This window comes from Wyeomyia smithii, chromosome 1 (genome assembly GCF_029784165.1).
Source record: "Wyeomyia smithii strain HCP4-BCI-WySm-NY-G18 chromosome 1, ASM2978416v1, whole genome shotgun sequence".
Taxonomy (NCBI): domain Eukaryota; kingdom Metazoa; phylum Arthropoda; class Insecta; order Diptera; family Culicidae; genus Wyeomyia; species Wyeomyia smithii.
Window position 1 is genome coordinate 48,620,264 of NC_073694.1, and position 22,744 is coordinate 48,643,007.

At 40.1% G+C, this 22,744-nt stretch overlaps 1 protein-coding gene and 1 long non-coding RNA gene across 3 annotated transcripts; both read left to right on the forward strand.

The window, feature by feature from the left end:
- Positions 1 to 6,215: 6,215 nt before the first annotated feature.
- Positions 6,216 to 8,204, forward strand: LOC129727758 (uncharacterized). Of its 2 annotated transcripts, XR_008728590.1 has the most exons (4): positions 6,216 to 6,232; positions 6,307 to 6,436; positions 6,531 to 7,421; positions 7,510 to 8,204. It is a non-coding gene; the product is annotated as an uncharacterized LOC129727758 (long non-coding RNA). The 2 variants fall into 2 exon arrangements; XR_008728589.1 differs by lacking the exon at positions 6,216 to 6,232 and having other exon boundaries at positions 6,290 to 6,436.
- A 4,494-nt stretch (positions 8,205 to 12,698) lies between these two features.
- LOC129716725 (uncharacterized) lies at positions 12,699 to 14,049 on the forward strand. The gene is made up of 2 exons (XM_055666563.1): positions 12,699 to 13,845; positions 13,895 to 14,049. Exons 1-2 carry the CDS (start codon positions 12,699 to 12,701, stop codon positions 14,047 to 14,049), a joined length of 1,302 nt encoding a protein of 433 aa, XP_055522538.1.
- The last annotated feature ends 8,695 nt before the right edge of the window (positions 14,050 to 22,744 follow it).

The following is a 22,744-nucleotide window of genomic DNA, read 5'->3' on the forward strand; positions in this document are numbered from 1 at the left end:
AGCAGAGGTCCGTAAGTCCGTTAAAGGTACTTGGCCGCCCTGTAAGGGTTCCGCCGGGCAATTTTAAGTGTGTATAGGGTGACCCCCTGTTACACAGTGTTGCTGTGACGAAACCGATGCCTCGTTCAGCTCTGCGTCGCCACTGTAATAGATTTTTTTTGTTTGCTTCTTTTCCGTCGGTCTTGTTCAGCCACTGTTGTGCTAATCACTGATGCCCTGGGATGTGACTCCACCTAGAACTCTTACTTGCGACCTGTTGTTTAATGGAATGGCACCAATGGCTTTACTAGGATAAGGGAGGGTATTTCCAGCAGTGATTGAAATAGAATGTCAGGGGTTAGGAAACAACCTACGAAGCTAATTTTTAGCATAATGCTTCTACTCAACTTCATACACCACACTGCAAAAAAAAGTTCCGTAGTAAAGCGGGCAATGTATGCAGTTTTGCGAGGATGCGAGTATGAACGGGAATAGAAGGTGTGACTTTTAGGCTTGGAAAAAATTTCCCTCGTCCAGACGGGACTCGAACCCGCAATCTCCGTTGTCTAGACGAGGGAAATTTTTTCCAAGCCTAAAAGTCACACCTTCTATTCCAATTTTAAAATGGTTTAATTTGGGTACCCAGGCACCCACAGGCCGGATATCGGCATCAAATGCCATTATAAAATTCCAGATTGTGACCACCGGTTTCTGGAAAATGGTCAAAAATGAACAATTACAACGCAATATGTACGTTTCCGACGGACCGTTTACCGGTCTAAGGCCGAACGAATTAGAGATGTCCAGCTTCTTCTCTTTTCGACAGCCTTCCTCCAGTCGCATCGTACACTTAGGTAACTCGTGCATCTTATTCCACCGCGCATCCACCGAGTGCAAGGTCTACCACGAAGTCGACGAACTCTTCCTGGTTTCCTGCTTAAAATAGTTTTGGTGGCTCTCTCGTTCTGGCTACATGTCCAGCCCACAGAAGCCTGCCCCGATGTATTACCTTCGCTGTATTAGCATGTTTGTATACCTGGTACAACTCGAGATTCATGCGTCTGGACCACACTCCATCTTTACGATCAAAAACTCCGATTAGCTTCCTTTAGCGTTCATGCTTCTAGTACGTTAAGGACCACCAGGAGGATCAGCGTCCTATACAGTGCTAGTTATGTGCGAGTTTGCAAACCTTTGCGATACCTTAGCCGGCTACGTGGTCCTTATAACGCCCTATTCGCAACTGCAACTCGCCGTTTTACTCAATGGCTCATACCGTTGTGACGTATCACAAACGTACCAAGATAACCGAATTCATGAACCACTTCAAATCATTTTCCATCAATTTCCACTTCAGCACCAACACCACCGGAACTCTCACGCTTCCTGCCAGCTACCATATACTTTGTTTTGACAGAAGTAAAACTGAGTTCCAACCTCGCCGCTTCTTTCTTAAAAGGCTCCGACGGCCCGTGGGTCGATACCGATGCGATGATATCAATGTCGTCCGCAAAACCAAAGAGGCATGTAAGAGCGTGATGATCGCACCGTTTCTTTGCACGTTTGCTCTTCGTACCGCAACTGCAAGGACGATGTTAAACAGTAACCACCATCATTCCCAGCGGCCTTGTCGTTTTTAAGCTCACTGATTGCCTTTTCAACCTCCTTCTGCGTTTGTGGCTCCACAGCTTGTCCTGTTTCTGTTTTACTCATCAGGCTCCTCACCTTTCAATAGCGCCTGAAAGTGCTCCTCCCACTTCGCTGCAACAGTCGGTTTTCCGTGAGCAGGTGGCCTTCACATCACCGGAGCTGGGAAATTCCTGCTTTGGGTTTGTTGACTGTTCTTCTTCGGGCCGTTTCTAGCAAAGTTCTTTTCTGCGCTGACGATTATCTGCTCCTCGTGCTCGTTCGCCCGCAACTGAAGTTTACCGGAACATCATGTCTATGTCAATGTGTTTGCAGTATTTCTGCGAATCGGGAAGACGCATTGATTGTATAAGACTTGAACTTTTGCAGTTCATACCGGAATTAGGCCCTAATCCCTTGCTTTTGTACGGCGCTCACGTGAAAAGAGATTAAAGAGGCTTTTGTATCGGACCCTGAAATCAAAATCGTGCTGAATCCCTGCTCAATGAAATAGATAGCTTGCCTTTTGAATATCTGGTGGTGACAAAAGAGCTGTGTCACTTCAAATATGCTCTGCTCAGGGGTGATCAGAGTGTATTTCCGAGATCTCTATGGAATAGAGAGCCCATGATGGTTACTCAGGCTTAACGATGGTGAAGAATCATTTAATGTCAACCATGTGGTGGCCGGAAATGAACAGAAATGTCGAGAGCTACGAAAAAGGTTGTAGAGCTTGTTGTCTTGTAGCAGCACCGGATACACCGGAAGCAATGACTCGCAGCCAACTTCCGTCGTATCCTTGGCACTAACTGGTTGACATGGCAGCACCCTGATGGACAAAGCCTGTTCATAGTGGTCGCTTATTATTCTCGATTCACCGAGATTTGCGGAATGTGGTCTACTACAGCAACCGATGTGGTAAGGGAACTAACTATTATGTTCTGAAGGATCGGTATTTCGTCGTTCATAAAGCCAGATAATGCTGCTTAGTTTGGCACTTAGTGTACGGGGACAGACGAGTTTTGTAAGTCTACTGGTTACAAACAGTAAATACTATCCCTCATTGACCTCAGTTCAAGGGCGGATTGGAGCGGCAGAATAGATCAACATTGTAACGACTTTGCATCGCACAGGAGCTTGACCTGAACTTGAGAAAAGAATTGCAAGATTACACCTCAACGTATCATTCAACATGATGATTTTTCCATCAATCATGATTTGCAACGAGGTCAGTGCTGTACGTGAGCATGATGCAGTAGGTAGGCAGAAAGGGAAAAAATATGGAGATGGTAAACAAAATGCCCAAAGCTCAAAATAAACGAGGGCAATACAGTACTGAAGAAACCTATGCGGATATGTATTAAGCTCATTTTGCAAAAAAAAAAAATTGAATAAATAAATCTAGGGGTAATAGTTTTGTGCATTTTATTTCAAGGGGGGATTGTAGTATCACATATTTATCCAAAGATCTTTGCCTCGGTAAATGAGAATTACCTTTCCGATCAATGTACTTTGCATGAACGAAATAGTAGTGTGAGGATAACGGAGAGAACTTGGGAATCAGCAGGGGATGGCACCGCTGTCAGCTACCATACATTTGACGCGTTACCAACATCACTGGCACTGGCACCCGAAAAATGGTCAGTTTACCTTTATCTTATGTTGATTTGGACAGACCGACCATATGTTGACTGCAGTTATTGACAGCATATCGGATAATTTTGAGCAATTTTTCAAAATGTTTGTATGAAATGTGATATTCTAAGTGTTATTTTGTACAATAATTGTGCCCCAAAACAAATAAAAGCGAATTGTGACGGCATAAAAGGAAGTTTTGTGATGAACGGTACAGAAGTAGATGTGCGTTACGCTTGAAGGCTACCATACCAATCCCTTGGGAATCAGTATCAGGAAAGATATTCGTGAGGCGACAAGTTAGCGGATAGGACGCGATACTACAAGAACAGACTAACAGACATAAAACTTAGAATAAATTATCAATCAATCCATTGTTCGGATGATAACAGTAGTTTACGTAAGTAACACTAGCATTATCTGCTGCCCTGTTCGCGCTGCGTCCTGTATTCCGGCAACAGCGCTAGCGTACGAACGGCGTTGTCGCGCGACGACTGTTATTTGAATGAAAATTCAATCGTTTTTTTTGTGGCGATGGAGCTTGGTTCCAGTGTTACGTCTGTTAGTCTGTGCTACAAGTATCTTCGAAGGGCATTTGTCCTCTACGCGGACAGTCAATATCGAAATTATTGTCTTTCAAACGACGGAACCAATCACGGTTCGTTTCACTAAGAGTAGCATTTCCGTAATTTATTTTGAAATTTTTATACCCTTCAGCCACCTTTTTCTGTGAATGAAATGAATGAAGTAACGCTTCTCATAAGTGACATCATTTCCACACAACAAGTATATGACGCCACGACAAAATGACTAACGCATTAAGGGGTTATATACCTTTTTGGTTGAGAAAAATGAGGGAAGTTTGAATCTATTTTTAAGTGCATAGCACCATTTTCATTGCTTCAAAGGAGTATTTTTCTGAAAGTACAGTTTATCAACAACAAAAAAATACATTTGATTTTGAGATATACCAATTATTACTCGAGTAATGGCCGTTTCCCCGAAACGCTATTTTTTTGCAGAGGCTTGCGGTGATCCTGATAGAGACTCAGCGGGTCAACCGAAATCGAAAAACTCATATTATTTCATTAGTTTAGAAGTGTGCCGGGTCCTTGAACGATCGCTTTTATGAGTATTTTGTTTTCAGTGCAAACGGGAACGTTTTTCCCAAAAAATGCACGTTTTGAGCGCTAAAAATTGCATTAAAAAATTTTTTGCGGCAAAATGTAACTGTATATTTCAAAAAGCAATCGTTCAAGGACCGGTGAATTTAATAACGAAAATTAAAAAAAAATATCACAGGAAGGTTGTATGCAAAGCCACGACCGCAAGGTTGAAGTAGAATACTTTTACAAGAAAAATAACCCGGCTGCTAGCGTGTCAGTCATTTTTTCTAGTAAATAAACGTTGACCGTTCATTGGCAGTATTGTAATTTCTTTTTGTTCGATATTTTGAATGAAGCTCATTGAATATTTTTAAATTTTGTGCAAATGAGAAGTTGAAGTGCTGCCAAATTGTAATATGCACATTTAATACGACATCATTAAACGGGAACGGAACAAAGGCTACGGTTATGCAGAACGCGAATGCCGGCGCGATGCGATTCGCCTTACCGTGGTGAAATGTACAGCTCTTTTTAAGGCGAAATAGAGCTATACATTTCGACACATTTCGTCTTGCCGAATCGCATCGCGCCGTTATTTGCGTTCTGCATGATCGTAGCCAAACACTAAGCGACGCAAACACGTAATAATAGTCAGAGTATGCATGCAGATGAAGATAATTAAATTTGGATTATAGCGCAAAACGAGAAAATATTAACTCTTCAAATATTCATTTGTGTTCTTCAAATTTCAGTTCTTCAATTTAAAATCTGATGAAATGTCAGGTTATTATCTGATGAAGCTCTTATATAGGCCAAATGATGCATTCCCAATATACTAGGTCCATAACTCTGCCGACCGTGCTTGGGAAAGCGCGGTATAACGACCAATCAGAGGTCGAATTTTGTGTTTTGACAAGGCTTAAGAATTTTCAATAGTACAATAGTTCGAATGATAAAATTGCAATTTCATGCATTTGGTAGGAATCTTAGAAGATTTTCTAATCGATTGCTGCAAAAACGAAGGAAATCCATCGAAAACTAACCGATTTATTAGCATTTGAAATTGGACATATTTCTCACTTTTTTCAGTTTTAGATTTTCATTTCACATCCCTATGTAGCCGAACTTCCTGAGAGAAGTATTCTACTTCAAAAATGAAGGAAATCGGTTCAGTAGTTTTCCCGCAATCAGGATCACGGCAAAGTCATTTTCCGGAAAACACTATTCCGAGATAATCGCGTGTAAAGTTTCAAGTTTAGCTAATGCGGCCGTGGCGAGGCGCGCTGCAAACCGCTCTAACTTTCTTCCTATTGCTCAGATCTTTATGAAAATTTGCGAAAATGTTCTCAAGATGTTGTATTTGAAGATAATACAATAAAATTTTTTTCGGTTTTTTGAAAACTAAAAAGGTATATAACCCCTTAAAGCGGTTTGTTTACCATAGGTCTCAGCTTGGTTCATCACGTTATAGATAATTTGTTAAAACCAACCAGCACTTACTGTTGGAGCCGTCTATTGAAAAATTACGAAAAAAATTCGCAGTACGTCTTGCATCTATAATAATATTTAAGAAGCTTTCAACAGTACGACGATTTATTGATTAAAACTATTTCTCCAATATTTCATCTATTATCTAGCAAAAATACATTATACATTCTCGTTCTGTTAAAGTCGATATTTTTTTCCAATTGTTACGTTACATGATACAGTTGAAGAGTAACTCTAAATTACAACGTCACAATTGCGCAGAATTACAGGAACATTTAAAATTCACAGAGCAATAAACATCAGGTTCGTTTTTCTCGCAATGATAACAACTTGGCCCAGTCTGACTCAACATGCTATCGTCTATCGTCAATAGTGCAGAGTGCAAGTTCAGCTCGTCTGTAAGTGATTAGAATCGATCAGTTAGATTACCGATGAATGAAATGCATCGTTTACATTACGTGCCCCTACAAAGGACGTAGGTATTTCTAGTTTCCAGTCGCGCTGTGAAGTCCCTACTGAGAGGATGAATTTGATACCGATAAGATGCGCCGCTTTAGTTCTAGTTCTTATATATTATGGATGGTGCGATCAGGTAGAAGCAGGTGGGTAGCTTGTGATAACGTGTATTGTTTATTTTCGGTCAAACTTAGATTTTTCTGATGGTGGTGGTGATGAAAAAATTGTTTTTTTTTTCAGAAACTAATTACGATCTAGAAACAAAATCGGGATCGCTGCAAAGCAATTCCAGCAAACATGCGTTGTGTTCAGGTTTCAAAAGATCTCGCAAAGGAGTTTACGTGTACGATGCAGATGCTAACGAGTGGACAGTTGATGTGGCAATAGTTCCATATCGACAGCAGTATTGTTCACGTGCCGATCCTCATCAACAAAAACCTAACCAGTCGCAGAGAAAAACTATACGTATTTACGATACAGACACTCAGCGTTGGACGGATAGTGTGATCACAGAACTGTCACCTACTCCGGTTTAGTGAAATTCACCGTTTATCTGTGTTTTGTAAAAGTTTTTATCGAATAACTTCAGACAGAAAGCAATCTACTGATCCTGAGCAACCCAATTGATCACTTGAAAAGTTATGGTATGCCGTCACTTACTTCGACTTTTCGCATTCCGGCATCTGAAACGACAACGGTGAAGGTTGATAATCTAGGACATTAAGGAACACGGAATCTTTGCAATCCTCAATAGCTGCGATAACCGCTTAGTTAGTCAATAAGTAAACAATTAAGCTAGTTGTAAGATAAATTTTATTTCTTGACTAGTAGGCTCAAATGCCTACGAGTGATAGCAACAGTGTCGAGTCGTCACCATTTGTGATTGGCTGGACGAAATATTTTATTAACAAATGAATAATTTACCCCTGTTTACACTACGTGCGTCTATAAATTTTAAACTGAATTCCAATTAGATAACCTTTACTCACTCATGATTTCGAGCTGACAAAGTTGGGAGTTTCCAGTCGCGCTGTGAATTCCCTACTGAGAGGATGTATTTGGTACCGATAAGATTCGCCGCTTTAATTCTAGTTCTAACATATTGCGTATGGTGTGATAATGTAGAAGGAGGTAGGTAACTTGTAATAACATTCGCTGTTTACTTTCGTTTGAATCTAAATTTTTCTGATCGTGTTTCCTAAAATGTTTTTTTTTTCAGAAAATCATAACTATCTAGAAACAACATCGGGGTTGCTTCAAACCAACTCCAGCAAACATGAGTCGGTTCCATGTTTTAAAGGATCTCCCAAAGGAATTTTGGTGTACGATGCAGATGCTAACGACTGGATAGTTAATGTAGTGATAGTTCGAAATCGACAGCAGAATTGTTTACGTGCAAATCCTCATGAACAAAAACCGAACATGTCGCAGGAAAAACCTTTTCGTATTTACGATACAGACACTCAGCGTTGGACGGATAGCGGGATTTAAGAACAACCACCTATCTCGGTTTTGAGGAACCCATCTGAAGTCATTATTGGTCCATTTACTAATCCCAATAGCAACCCAAGAGACCGCATAAAAAGTTTTGCTAGTCCGTTACCTACTTCGACTCTTCGCTACACGGCCTCGTCCGAAACAACAACAGTAAAGGTTCGTGGTAGAGGATTTCAAGAAACACAGAATATGGGCTCTGGTCGTAAAACGATTCCATTGCTAGTCTATAATAGTGACACCAAAAAATGGATAACTATTGCCGCCACATCCAATTTTTGATGTGCTTTATTCAACATAACAATTAAAAGAAGAATTTAAAATGGATTCATGAAAACATTGTAAGTAACCCGAAATTTTAGAGAATTGATACTATAATTTTACCAAATAAATGTGTTTTATCTTTAAAAATCAGCAAAAGTTGAAGAATTTAAGTAAAATATAAACAATCTTCCATTACTCAAAAACTACTTCGTGTTCTAAGGTACATTAGCATGTCTGAACAGTATTCTATTGGCGATAAGGAAATAAAGAAAAATGAAAGAGGAAAAAAAAACGGAATCATTTGAGACCGATAATACTCCAGAATAAACACTAGGCAGAATAACAGAACACAATAACGAATATCACTGTTTTGAACAATATGAAGATACATTAGAATGTTGGATTCCTAGTCCATTATTGTGTATATTATGAAACTTTGTTTTTTCGAACTAAATTTCTATTTTTAACAACGGATTTTACCCGTTAACACACAAGTTTAATTAAGCAGACAGTATGTGCAGTAGGGAAAGCGAAAAATAAGCGAACTGGAAATATGATACAGATTCGGAAAAATATACCGCATCCCGACGGGACATGAACCCGTAATCTCCTTGTCTACGGCATGGTGATTTGACAGCAGTGTGTGTAGTTGGGGATGAGCAATAGAATAAGTCGGCAGTGGAATGTGATACGATATAGATTGAGAAACAGTACCGCCGTCCCCCGTAGCTTAATTGGTCAAAACACCATGCCAGAGACAGGGAGATTGCGGGTCCCGTCGGGATGTGGTATATTTTCTCAAATCTGTATCATATTTCCAGTTTGCTTATTTTTCGCTTTCACTACTGCAAATACTGTCTGCTTAATGAACCAACCGCAAATAATTAGCAAAATCAAGAACTTCCTGGCAAATTTATCGGCGAAAACGACCTTAGTTTTTGTGGGGGGCATCATCTCTGGATACGGATTATTAGTTATAGTTACGAATTTTGGCGATGTTGTAATCCAAGAGTTCTGAATTTACCCTTATTGTTCTAATTACACTCTAACTCAGCTTTCGATCGTAAGTTCATAAATACACAACAATAGAACAGCAACAGTTCTACCACAGACAACAGACATCCAATCTAGAACAACAAACTCCAGAAAACGCAAATTCTTACTTGTTTGGAATGCCAACGACATCTTTCTGCAACTTGCGACTTCGACCATTTTAGTGACGGCAACCAAAAAACATCATATCAAGAAGACTGGCATCTCTGAATTGATCCCACATAAATGACAAGCGTCAAATCAAACAGCGCACTCCATCTATTAAAGGTGGAAGTTTGCTATGAAAGTGCTGGTAATTACATTGCTGCGAAGACAGAGTGTGCGTATGTGGTGGTCAAGTCTGTGCGTTCGACTTGCGCTCGCATCGCCAGCACATAACTATCATTCGTCAGTTCCACTTTTACTCAACAGACTGCACTGCCAAAACTGTCGCTCAATCTCAGGCAGAGTTTTCAGTCTCCTTGGCATGATGTTTTTGGGGCAACGCTGGATTATAGTCAAAGCTGCCAGACGCATGAAAATTCTTACAGGTTATAGAGTCGCTGTTTTTGTAACGATATAACCCTGATTTTGTGAGGTTTGTGTTTTTTTTTTGAAAACAACACTAAAACAAATAAATTTAACGCAAATAAAAACTGGGATTGAATAAAATTGTCCATTGTGTACAAATTACGACTGCTCAAAACTTCTACATTAACAAACGGCAACCGTTATTATTGCGATTATATCGATAAGAGCTGGAAAACTATCGATTTTATCAAATCATTTACTACCATGTGTTCTTAGCGCCACCATACTGCGTATTGCGACATGCTAAAAAAACCGTTGCGTCTCTATACACATGAAGCGAAACTAGCTTGGATGTCTGTTATCTGTGGTTGTACGCTCAGGGGAACGCACATCGTACACGGTCGATGAACCCACTTTTAGCGATTGATTTTAGTACCTGATCAGGCCACATCAACAATTTTTAATTTTTAGGTACAAAATAAGTTCCTTCTCTGGGACACCTGAAACAATGTTAAATTCTGAGAGATGGCGCTGTAGTGGTAGTGGTAGTAAATTCGACATTTCTACGAGCATTTTGCTTATTGACCGGAAAAACTGCTACGAGTTACCTTGTTTTTATATTATTCTAACTTTCTAGTAGTTACTTTTACTGTATGCAATCTATTTTTATCAAAAAACTTGATTTTCTTATACAACTCCGTTGACTCAATATAGTAGTACAGCAAAATCAAGTTTTTTGATAAAAATAGATTGAATATAGTAACAGTAAGGGCATCTTCAGCGGTGGTCTATAAGGCAATCCACGGGTGACGTTTTTTTGCTTGTACGTTTGTTATTGTTGCTGTTTTTCAAGCTGCAAAATCAAAACACGACCAAAACCGAAATCTTTTAATGTCGGCAATAATATCAAAAGTGATTTTATATTGTTGTATTTAGGATTGGCACTCGCGATACTAGAGCTACCGATCGGATAACATTTGTTTTTCACGCTTCTGGATCCGGATTGCGTCCAAGTTGAGACCGATCGAGCGGATCGAACATACATGAAACTGTCATAAGTTGAAAACAGACTGAAATCAGCTGATCGCAACTGTCTCGTGGATTGCCTTATTTTTGAAACAACTTTATACTAGATTTACACCAGCGAAACCTAAATAGAACCAGCTAATATAGACCAAATTTTCGTTCTCCGCACCGGTGTTGTATATCTTGTTGTTTTAAACCGTTGACATCTGTCACACTGTCAACAATTCAATACCCCATGCTATCAGTGAATGAGACTTGTAATAATAAAAAAACACTCAATATTTAACAAACGGAAATTCGATAATTTTTACGCACATTAAACAATTACTTTGGCAAGACACTTTATATCCACAAGACTTTATGGATTATGGATTTATTCTCCTTCAGAAAAGCCACAAAAATGAATTGTGAGTTGTCATAAAAATCTTTGTTTTGTTTATTCCCCAACACTCGCAAAATGCTTATATGGAAATAGCCAAAAATGAGGTATTCAATTGAAATATGACATTTTCCCACCTATTGGCAGCGTACAAAGGGTTTTAAAACGATCTATTTCTTGTTCCAAAAAGTGACAAAAATAGACCAAAACGTATACCAGTTTCAAATTTTTTTAATTTAGATCTGGTATAAAACAAAATTTACACCACCGGTGCAGCAGTGAATTTGAGTTTGTTCCAAAAAAATAGAACAAAACAACGATTTGGACTACCGCTGAAGATGCCCTAAGTACTAGAAAGTTAGAATAATATAAAAACAGAGTAACTAGTAGCAGTTTTTCTGGTCATTAATAGGGATACCATCTGGTTCGAGTTTAAAATCAGGACACCTTTAATTTTGGCACAAATTTAATCTAATATAAACTAGCAAACCGGCACTACCGGGCGGGATTCATGGGTGCCCGCGCCACCACGGATCAGATATTCGCGGATCAGATGCCGCGAATACAACGTGCCCACACATCATTAGTTTATCGATTTTAAATCGACGTACGACACAATCGATCGAGACCAGCTATGGCAAATTATGCACGACTACGGATTTCCAGACAAACTGACGCGGTTGGTCAAAGCGACGATGGATCGAGTGATGTGTGTAGCAGTGCTGATAAAAGTCATTTTCCCCAGCAAAATTCTTCGAAAATTACAGCCAATCATTTTCAATTTTCACTTCCAACGATCGCAGCACACTTTCAGATACACTAGATTTTCGTCCTAGTAACATGCTGTTATACTCATATGAAATAGATCGCGCGCATCGTTCACGGTTACGGAATAAAATTTGACGACAAATCCAACCAAATGATCTTCACTTCAAAGCGAAAAAGAAAAACAAACAGTCCACTCAACCAAAATGAACTTCACCGAAACACTTCACTGACACTGACCGATGCCTTGACAATCTTCGTTAACTGATAAACTGATTTTGTTGTCTTGCTTTCATCGCATGAAATATAATGAGGTGTTTTGACAGTTGACTTCCATGCTAAAAGCGCTCGGGACTGTTTGGTAAGGTAAACTAGCAAACCAAGAAAAAATCGCTCTAATACAATTTCGTACTATTGCTTCTTATGAGATGGTACAAAAAATTTGGATGTTTTCACAAAGTTCTTCAATAAAAAGATGTCAAATTCATCTACTATTACTAAACTATACATTGTTAGTGTTCGCGCAACATCTCTGGATGACCCCCATTCGTGCAGTTTACCCATGCAGCTAATCTATTTTATCCACGGTTGATAGAACGATAACACCGTTTCTGCCCATCTATAGTTGTGCCACTTTAGACTTCCTGATCTCGTTCGCAGATAGTTAATAAAACCTAATTACTACTTCAGTATACACGCGTTTTTTTCTAACCGTGGCCATTCCGGGTTTTCAAGAGACTTTCGCATTTTTCGGGCTCTGGCCACTCCATAAATTGGTCCTTCGAACCGGATCGGGCCGCCGGTAAACCATAAGTGCGTATTTTATCCACTATTTATTTCCGGGTCGCGATTCGCAAACGAGTGTCAGAGTGCGGTTAGAATAGCACCTCAGAACGTGTTAGACAATATTAGTGAATATGGATAAACTTTTACGTGAGCGAAAATCACTAGATGCGCGACTTAATCGAGTATCTCTAAACTATGAGCAACTTCGTAAAAACGCAGATCTAGACGAGATTGACATCCAGACGGAGTTAGATAACCTCCTCGAAATTTGGAAGCTTTATTTATCTGTTCACAAGCGTATGGTGGACTGTTCCAGTGATGAGGAGATGAACGAGGTGCTTGAGCATCAGTCGGTATTTAAGGGACAATTTTCTACACTAAAAAGTTCCCTGTTGAAGCTCCGAAAACGGTTCGACTTTTCGTCGACACGCCATGATGCCGCTCTGTCGCAAGACAATGGGGACGCTATTCGTATTTTGGCAGAGCAACAAGCTGAATTCATGCGACTTATTTCCAGCAATCTTAATACATCAGTGAATGTATCCCAACCATCCGCTGTTCCAGTGCAAAACATCGTTCCTCATACGGATATCAAGCTACCGCGTATGAATTTACCTACCTTTAGCGGCGAAATTCTCGAATGGCCGTCCTTTTTCGACCTATTCGACAGTGCAGTGCATAAAAATGCGACTCTTCATGATAGTCAGAAGCTCTACTTCCTTAAGACAAATCTTGTTGGCGAAGCAGCGGCTTTACTATCGCATTTACGAATCGAAGATGCCAACTATAGGCCCGCGTTAGAAAAATTAAAGGAGCGATACAACAAACCACTCGAGATTGCTGCGCACCACATTCATCGGTTTTTATCTCAGCAACCTATGACGTCACCATCTGCAGCCGGCTTACGCACATTACATGTGTCCGATGTGTCCGATGAAGTAATTAGAGCACTGAAAGCCATGAACCAAGAAGGGAGAGATGTTTGGTTACTGTATATTCTGACCGAAAAACTTGATCCAGAAACCAAGCAGCTTTGGTGTCGTAAAAGGTCAGAGTTAAGGGATGAGGGGATTACTTTGGAAAATTTCCTGAAATTTGTAGATGCACAGAGCGGTGCACTCAAAATCGTTACAGCATTTCGACCGAGAAAGCCGATGTACTCAATGCCCAACAAAACGTTCTCCCGAAGCCCAACAACACTGGTTGCAACCGGACAGCAGTCACTCTCATCCGTGTGCGTTTTTTGTACAAAATCACCACATCAGTTGTATCAGTGTGGTAAGTTTCTGCACGCGAAACCTAGTGATCGACTTATTTTTATCCGTAGGCAAAACCTTTGTGAGAATTGCCTTAAGCAGCATAATGGAGAACCCTGCCAATCCGGCAACTGCCGAATATGTAATCTCGCACATCACACTCGCCTACACGACGCTTTGCAACTACCAAGACCGTCAATGCAAGGTAGTGCCACTGATGCCATAAACGGTGCTTATGGGCCAGCAACCATGTCACAAGCGCTAATTTCATCATTAAATTTGGCGACAGACTTAGCAGACACGAATGTCCAGTTGTTAACTGCCACTATAAACGTTTTCGACAAATTAGGGCGTCCACATGCCTGCCGAGCAGTTCTGGACTACGCATCTCATACGAGCTACATCACCGAGGATTTGTGCGCAAAGTTAGATTTACCCACATCGGAAGTTGACTTCGAATTTGGGGGAATTACTGGTTCCTCTAATCATGCGAATCGTGGAACGCTAGTAACATTCGGCTCTCGCTGCTCAGACTACCAGAACGTAGTACCCTGTATTGTTCTACGACGTATTACGTCTGATTTACCGCTTAAACCGGTTAATATCACTGACTGGCCAATTCCTAAGACAATTAATTTGGCCGATCCACAATTTCATCACCCGGGAAAGATCAGCATATTGCTTGGCAAAAAACTGTTCTTTCATTTGCTGGAACTAGGTACAATTCAACTTGATTTTGATGGTCGTCTTCCCGTGTTACAAAATACTAAGCTTGGCTGGGTAGTCTCTGGCGGATTCGAGAGTAGTGAACAAAACAATTGTGTTTCATCTCATGTTTACTCACAATTTCAAATGACCATCTGTCTGATCAGCTTCGTGCATTCTGGGAGCTAGAAGAGTGTGCGCATTCGTCCCCACACTATAACGAAGAAGAGAAACGATGCGAAGAGCATTTCGCTAAACACACCACTCGTGATCAATCTGGAAGGTTCATTGTTCGGCTACCGTATTCGGAGAATCTTTCGTCACTCGGAAAGTCAAGGGAAATTGCGGAGAAGAGATTTTTTCATCTTGAGCGAAAATTAGAAAGGAATGCTCATCTTAAACAGCAATATCATTCTTTCATACGAGCGTATGTTAATCTAAATCATATGAGCCCTGCCAGTATCTCAAGTGAGAATTGTGTTTTTCTTCCGCATCACTGTGTCATTAAGAATGATAGCACCACAACGAAATGCAGGGTAGTCTTCGACGCCTCATCTAAAACTAGTAACGGCAAATCTCTGAATGACATTCTCCTTACTGGCCCTGTGCTGCAAGACTCTCTGATGGACATACTATTGCGTTTTCGATTTTCAGCAGTCGTATTAGCCGGAGATGTGAAACAAATGTATAGAATGGTGCAGCTAGGAGATGAAGATCGAAATGCCATTAGGATTTTGTGGCGGTGGTTCAAAGGTGAACCCCTGCAGGAATATTGTTTGAACACCGTTACGTATGGCACTAAGAGCGCCTCGTATTAAGCAACAAAATGTGTTCAACAGCTACTACTATCATATGCAGACCAGTTTCCCCCAACAGTCGAAATAGCAACAAAGGGAATTTACGTAGACGACGTGCTAACAGGCGCTGACTCCATTGAAGATGCCAAGCAGCTTCGGCGAGAGCTTTCCTACATATTTTCCGGTGGCGGTTTCCACTTGCGCAAGTGGGCATCCAACAGAGTTGAAGCCTTGGAAGGAATACCACCTGTTGGAAACAAACGAAAAACGCTACCCCGCTTGGAGTTATGCGCAGCGGTAATTCTTGCTCGTCTAATTAAGAACGTGTTAGCAGCCATCAATCAACCTTTTTTCGAAATACATGCTTGGGTAGATTCGAGTGTCGTCCTTGCCTGGTTGAATGGAGGTGCATCCCGATGGAAAACGTTCGTTGCAAATCGAGTGGCAGAAATCACCACATATTTAGCAGCAGTAAATTGGAGTCACATCGACTCTGAGAGAAATCCTGCTGACGTTATCTCACGAGGGGCTTCACCAGAGCAAATTAAACACAGTACTTTGTGGTGAAATGGTCCACCATGGAATCTTACTAGCGAGCACGGTAATTCGATCAGTTTCTCTGCATTAACCAACACTGATAAGCAGCAAATCGATCGGGAGGAAAGATCGATACCTATTTCTCTCATCAGTGTCTACGAAAATCTGTTTCTGGATGAAATGTTAGCTCGATTTCATACAAATCTCACCATGCTTCTTCGGGTAACTGCTCGTATAATTCGCCTCGTTTCTATCGATCCTCAAAACTCTCCACGGCTGCTTCCTAACGAACTCGAACGAGCTCAAACAATATACCTCCTTCACGTTCAACAGAAGCATTTCCACGGAGATCGGGAGCGTCTACGTCAAAGGGGAGAAGTTAGCTCATCTAGCAATCTGCATAAATTGAAGCCGTTCTTTGACCGAAACGGTGTGCTTAGGGTGGGCGGTAGATTGCGACAATCGGGACTTAGCTACGATATGCGTCATCCTATATTATTACCTCGTCATTCTATTTTTACCTCATTGATCTTAACCCATGATCACATCACACATCATCACTGTGGTCCGCAAACTCTTCTTTCAATATCCCGCAGACGTTTCTGGATAGTCAGGGGAGCTAGTGCAGCTAGAAAAATCTACCGCCAATGTGTGACCTGCGCTCGCGCTAGACCAATACCTTTGGCTCAGCAAATGGGCCAGCTACCATCCGAACGAGTTCAACCCAATCCACCGTTTGCAATTACCGGCGTGGACTATGCGGGACCAGTCAGTATTGTTAGCCGAAGAACCAGAGGAGCAAAGCAAAGTAAAGGATACATAGCACTATTCGTCTGCTTCTCAACTAAAGCAGTTCATATGGAAGCCGTGTCTGATCTCACTACTACAGGATTCTTAGCTGCATTCACACGCTTCTATAGTCGGTATGGTTTGCCAGCGAAAATGTTTTCGGACAATGCGACGACGTTTCGTGCAGCAGCTAAGCATCTGCGAGAAATGTACAATCTGATCAATTCCTCGCAACACAATGATGATGGTAATCGACTTCATGACCGATAAGGGCGTGGAGTGGAATTTCATCCCTGCTCACTCACCACACCATGGAGGAATATGGGAATCGGCAATTAAGGTTGCAAAGCAACACTTAGCTAAAATTACTAGTAATTATATTTTTACATTCGAGGAGCTATCAACCTTGATTGCGCAAGTAGCTGCCACCATGAACTCGAGACCTATCACACCCATTTCGGATTGCCCAATGGATGCACAACCGCTCACGCCTGCTCACCTACTCATCGGGCGAGCGCTTACAACTGTCCCCATCAACATGTTGGAGCGCCAGATCACATCCATGTCACGATGGCAGTTTATTCAGCGCCTTTCGCAGGAGTTTCGCAGTAGATGGCAGAGGGAATACGTACTTTCTTTGCAGCGAATGACGAAGTGGCAGCGATCATCTTCAAATGTGGCCATTGGAGATGTTGTTCTTTTAGTGGATGGTGAATCCAAACCAACGCAGTGGCCGTTAGGAAGAATTGTTGAAACCTTTCCAGAAGAAGATGGACTTATCAGGGTTGTTGAGGTTAAAACATGTAGTGGTAGCACTCGACGCGACGTAAGAAAGTTAAAGGTTATACCCTTAGACGTTGATGAGTTTGTGCCTAGAAGACTGAGATCTGAAATTCCCGGAGGGATTTCGGTGGGCGGTTTATGTTCGCGCAACATCTCTGGATGACCCCCATTCGTGCAGTTTACCCATGCAGCTAATCTATTTTATCCACGGTTGATAGAACGATAACACCGTTTCTGCCCATCTATAGTTGTGCCACTTCAGACTTCCTGATCTCATTCGCAGATAGTTAATAAAACCTAATTACCAGTGGTGGGCACCATTCCGCTAATTCGCTAATTAGCAACGCTAAAATTCAGTAAGCGATTCAGCGATTTCGCTAATTTTTGAGCTGGTTAGCGAAACTGTTAGCGTCGCTCAAATTTTGGCCTTCGAAACGCTAATCGCTAATTCGCTAAATTTTGTATTGAAGCGACAATAGAAATATTTAGAAAAACTGTGAATTGCTGATGGCGTACATAAATTGCTTCGAAAGATGAACATACTTTACTGCGAAAGTTACTTTTGTCAGTTTTTTTTCCCTAGAATGGAGTTCCAGTTATCGTACAAGCCACAGGAGCATTTTGAAGAACAAGCACAAGGTCTAAATTGAATTTTCGGCACACCAAGAACTTTGGTAAATTGCAATGCGCTTGAAATTATGAAAACTTTGGTTCTACTGTTTCGATTCAGATAATGATTGAATTTTTATGAAAACATTCCTAAAGGTATCTATTTTCAATGCAAGCTAAATAACTTTTTTTATTCTTGTTTTTACAAAATCAAATATGAATACTGTTTCGTGAACCTCATACTGTAAATAGCTTCAAAAAGTAATTGTTTTCGTTTGTTTAACCAAAACAGATCAAAGTGGTCCAAATCTTACGAAACACGAGCAATAAATATAGCGATATAACTGTTTACATATAAAAAGTTAGCGATTAGCGATTAGCGAAAGTTCCGCTAATGTGGGTTTAGCGTTTAGCGTTTAGCGATTATCGAGCTAAATTTTCCGGTTAGCGACTTAGCGATTAGCGTCGCTAAACTTTCGGTTAGCGGTGCCCACCACTGCTAATTACTATTACAGTATACAGTATACACGCGTTTTTTTCTAACCGTCGCCATTCCGGGTTTACAAGAGACTTTCGCATTTTTCGGGCTCTGGCCACTCCAGTTAGCTACCATTTTCTCTCAAAAACTCAGCTTTCGTAAAAATGCATATAGATTCAACCGAGCACAAAAATCGATCTCAGTGAACGTTGTATCCCGAAATCGGAAAAAGATCAATTTCCAAAATAAAATCTGCGTATTGTCAAGCTACAAGATTGAATATTTTGGGAAAATCAGGACAAATGCTAGAATATGAAAAATAAATCAGGACGCCCAAATCTCGCTAAACATGTGAAAAGGGCCCATGTGCCATATGTAAACAAGCCAAATTTTCTCGTTTTTTGATCAATACAAGCGAAATCTGCTCTTACCAATAAGATTTATTGATAAAAGAATTCACTCTTTATCGAAAAATCTTATTTGTACGAGTAGAATAAGCTTGTATTCATTGAAAAACGTGAAATTGTGGCTTGTTTACATATGGCACATGGGCCCTTTTCACATGTTCAGCGAGAAATAGGATTTCAAAATCAGGACATGTCCTGCTAAATCAGGACGGATGGTATCCCTAGTCATTAAGCAAAATGCTCGTTGAAATTTCGATTTTACTACCACTGCAGCGCCATCTCTTAGAATTGACAATGTTTCGGGTGTCCCATTGCCACCCTGTACAAATTTTCAAAATAAAACGGATTGTCTAGTTAATTTGCTTTAAAAATATTTCAGACATGAGACTTTCAGCATATTGACATTAAAATCATCGTCTTGATGTTAACAGTAATTTACGGTAGTAACACTAGCACCACCTATTGCAATGTTCGCGCTACGTCCTGTATTTCGACAGCAGCGCTAGCGTACGTGCATGTGTCAAGTTGGGAACCACAAAAATCTGGGGGGATTGTATGCAGCCCCGCATAATCAATAACCATAAACGGATGATAATCCATATGATTTAACTATAGCCCATACAGTCGGGACTATATCCCGAACTAGTTGTTAGGCACGTTTTATGGTTAATGATTATGCGGGGCGCCCTAGACGGAGTATTGTTATCTGACTGGAAATTTGAAATGATCGTTATTGGTGGCGATGGAGCTGTGTTCCATAAAGAATAAAATGAATAATATATGAATAATCAAACCTTTCTATCCTCAGTCGAATACAGAATGTTGATAACAACTAAAAGTCTCCTTCTGTAGCAATGTAGAAGTTGTTTTATTACACGTTTATTTTTTGTACGAGAGATTAGACTACAACACTCGTTGATTGATACGTCTATTGGTTTGTTTTATGTTCCAAAATAATCATGTCTACTAAATACTTTTCAAAAAGATTTTGGAGCTCTTTTATTGCCACCTACCAAACAAAATGAGCGTTTGTAGTCAGGCCCGGATTTGAGGGGGGGCAAATGCCCCGGGCCTCCCGATTCAAGGGCCCCCCCTAGTCCTGGGCCGACCTTTTTTTTTGCTCGTCACCTTCCAGAACGTTACCTCTAAATGTTTAAAGAAAAGAGGGCCTCACAAACAAATTTGCCCCGGGCCCCCCACCGTCTAAATCCGGCCCATTTTGTAGTGTATATTGTTAGACCGTGAAAGTTAAATTGAATTTTTTCAACCGTGTTATCAATTTGATTTTCAATTAAAAAAAACCTAAATTAATCCACCTAGCGGTCAGACCCAGCCTTTCTCATTCAAACTTTTATTTGTAAAAATAGATTTATATGAACGCTTCAAACCAATGAATGTATAGTCACTCTTTAGGTTCTAAAATATTGATGTTGTAATCTATACATATAAAAATGCAGTCCGGTCTGTCTGTCTGTCTGATCCATATAGGCTCGAAAACTACCACACCAATCGACGTGAAAATTTGTATGTAGGGGTTTTTGGTGCCGATAAAGGTTCCTATGATTGTTTAAGACACCTCCCTCTTCTGGAAGGGGGATGTCCCATACAAATGAAAAACAAATTTCTGCACAACTCAAGAACAAACCAAGTAAATTAAACCGAATTTGGCATGTGGATGTTATAAGATGTAACAAATATGTCCATAATAGTTGGACGCCCCTTCCTTTTCTGGAAAGGAGGGGTTTCATACAAATGAAACGCAAATTTCTGCACAGCTCGAGAGCTAATCAACTAAATGGAACCAAATTTGGCAGGTAAATGTTTTTAGTATTAACAAATATGTCCGTAATGTTTGACACCCCACAATCTTTCAGAAGGGAGGGGTGCCATACAAATGAAACACGAATTTCTGCACATCTCGAGAGCTAACCAACTAAATGGAACCAAATTTGGCAGGTGAATGTTTTTAGAGGTAACAAATATGTTCCATAATCGACCTCAGGCAACATTTTGGATTGTAAGATGGCAACTTCCGGTTTCTGGAAAACAGCCAAAAATGGCTGATTTCCACCCAATATAATAATATCCGGATCTAGAATGATACACAGGAGCTAAAATCGACCACAGATACCATTTTGAATTCTAAGATGGCGACTTCCGGTATTGGGTGTTATTCGATCATTTTCGGCTGTTTCCCAGGAACATGTGCTTCTAGAAGAGGGAGGGGCGTTGAACCATTATGGACATAATCGTTACCTCTAAAAACATTCTACCAGAATGACGCTCAGAGGCCAGAAATTATCTTAAATACCATTCTGAATTCCAAGATGGCGACTTCCGGTTTGTGAAAAACAGCCTAAAATAACCAAATACCATCCAATATTAGTATTTCTGGAACCAGAATGATGCAATGAGCTAACAATTGACCTCAGACACCATTCTGAATTGCTAAAGGGTAACTTCTAGGAAACAGTCGAAAATGACCGAATAATACTCTATATGGATATTTCCGTAATCGAGATGATGCATAGAAACCAAACATTGACCCTGGACACCATTTGAATTTAAAGACGACCACTTTTAGTTTCTGGAAAACAACTAAAACAAGAAAATTTTTCCCAATATGGGTATTTCCGGTGTCAGATTGATGCCAGAAAATCTACTAAAAATGACCGAATACCACCCAATATGAATATATTCAGAATTAAAGCGATGTACAGAAGTCAAAAGTCGAGGATTTTGTCATTTCGATAAAACCAATCATTTTAAACGATTTTATATTTGACTTTGATCATATCCTATGGTAGTTTTAAATAGTCTTTGAATTTCTTTTCTTTCCATAACTTTTGAGCTACATATCAAATTGTTATGAAATTTGTTATTTGTAAGTTCGAGAGATGACTCGTTCGTATGACACTAGTTATGTTCAAATACATTATGTATACTTTGAGATAATAGACTTTCGTTGTTTTATTAACAATTTAATATATAACAATTGCTTTAGTCCGATTACAATCAAATGAAATGGGAACGTATAGGGCACCCAAATTTTGAAACCACGTGTTAAATCATAATTCATCAGTTAACCTTTAACTAGCCCGCTCATCTGATAATAATATTGATCAAATCGGTTGTGTAGTTTCTGAGATAATGAAGTTTCATGATTTTCACATTTTGGTACTTTACAGACGAAGTTACAGTTCGATTACAGTCAAATTATAAGGCTGTTATAAGGCAGGTGTTGTAAGGCAGCTAGACTTATTATTTGACACTAATTTTGTGGAAATCGGTTCAGCCATCTCTGAGAAAAGTGAGTGAGTTCAAGTTGTCTTCGGAATATGCTCCTATGAAAAGCTGGATTTCACATTTTTAAACATAACAGGCAAAGTAATAGTCCGATTGCAAAACAAATCAATAGGGTCTTATGGGTCCGCTAGACCTTCCATTTGAGACTGACTTTATGAAAATCGGTCCAGCCATCTCTGAGAAACATGAGTGTGATTAAACAGTCTTCAGAACATGTTTCTTTTCATAACTTTTGAACCACAAGTTTAATCTTTATAAAATTCAAAAGTTAAGGGTTTTCCAAGTTAGAAACCAATATTGTTCAAATCGGTTGTGTAGTTTTCAAGATAATGATGTTTCATGATTTTTACATTTTGATACATAACCTCTAAACTAAAAATCCGATTACAATAAAATTTATTAGGGTCTTATGGGACAACAAGACCTTTCATTTGCATTTAATTTCATGAAAATCGGTCCGGCCATCTCTGAGAAAAGTGAGTGAGAATAAAAATCTGCACATACACACAC

Excerpts from the sequence above, each read along its gene's own strand:
- LOC129716725 (XM_055666563.1), top strand. The coding sequence starts at position 12,699 with ATGGATAAACTTTTACGTGAGCGAAAATCACTAGATGCGCGACTTAAT. Across the intron at positions 13,846-13,894 it reads ACATCAGTTGTATCAGTGTG|GCAAAACCTTTGTGAGAATT; the intron begins GTAAGTTTCTGC and ends TTTTATCCGTAG.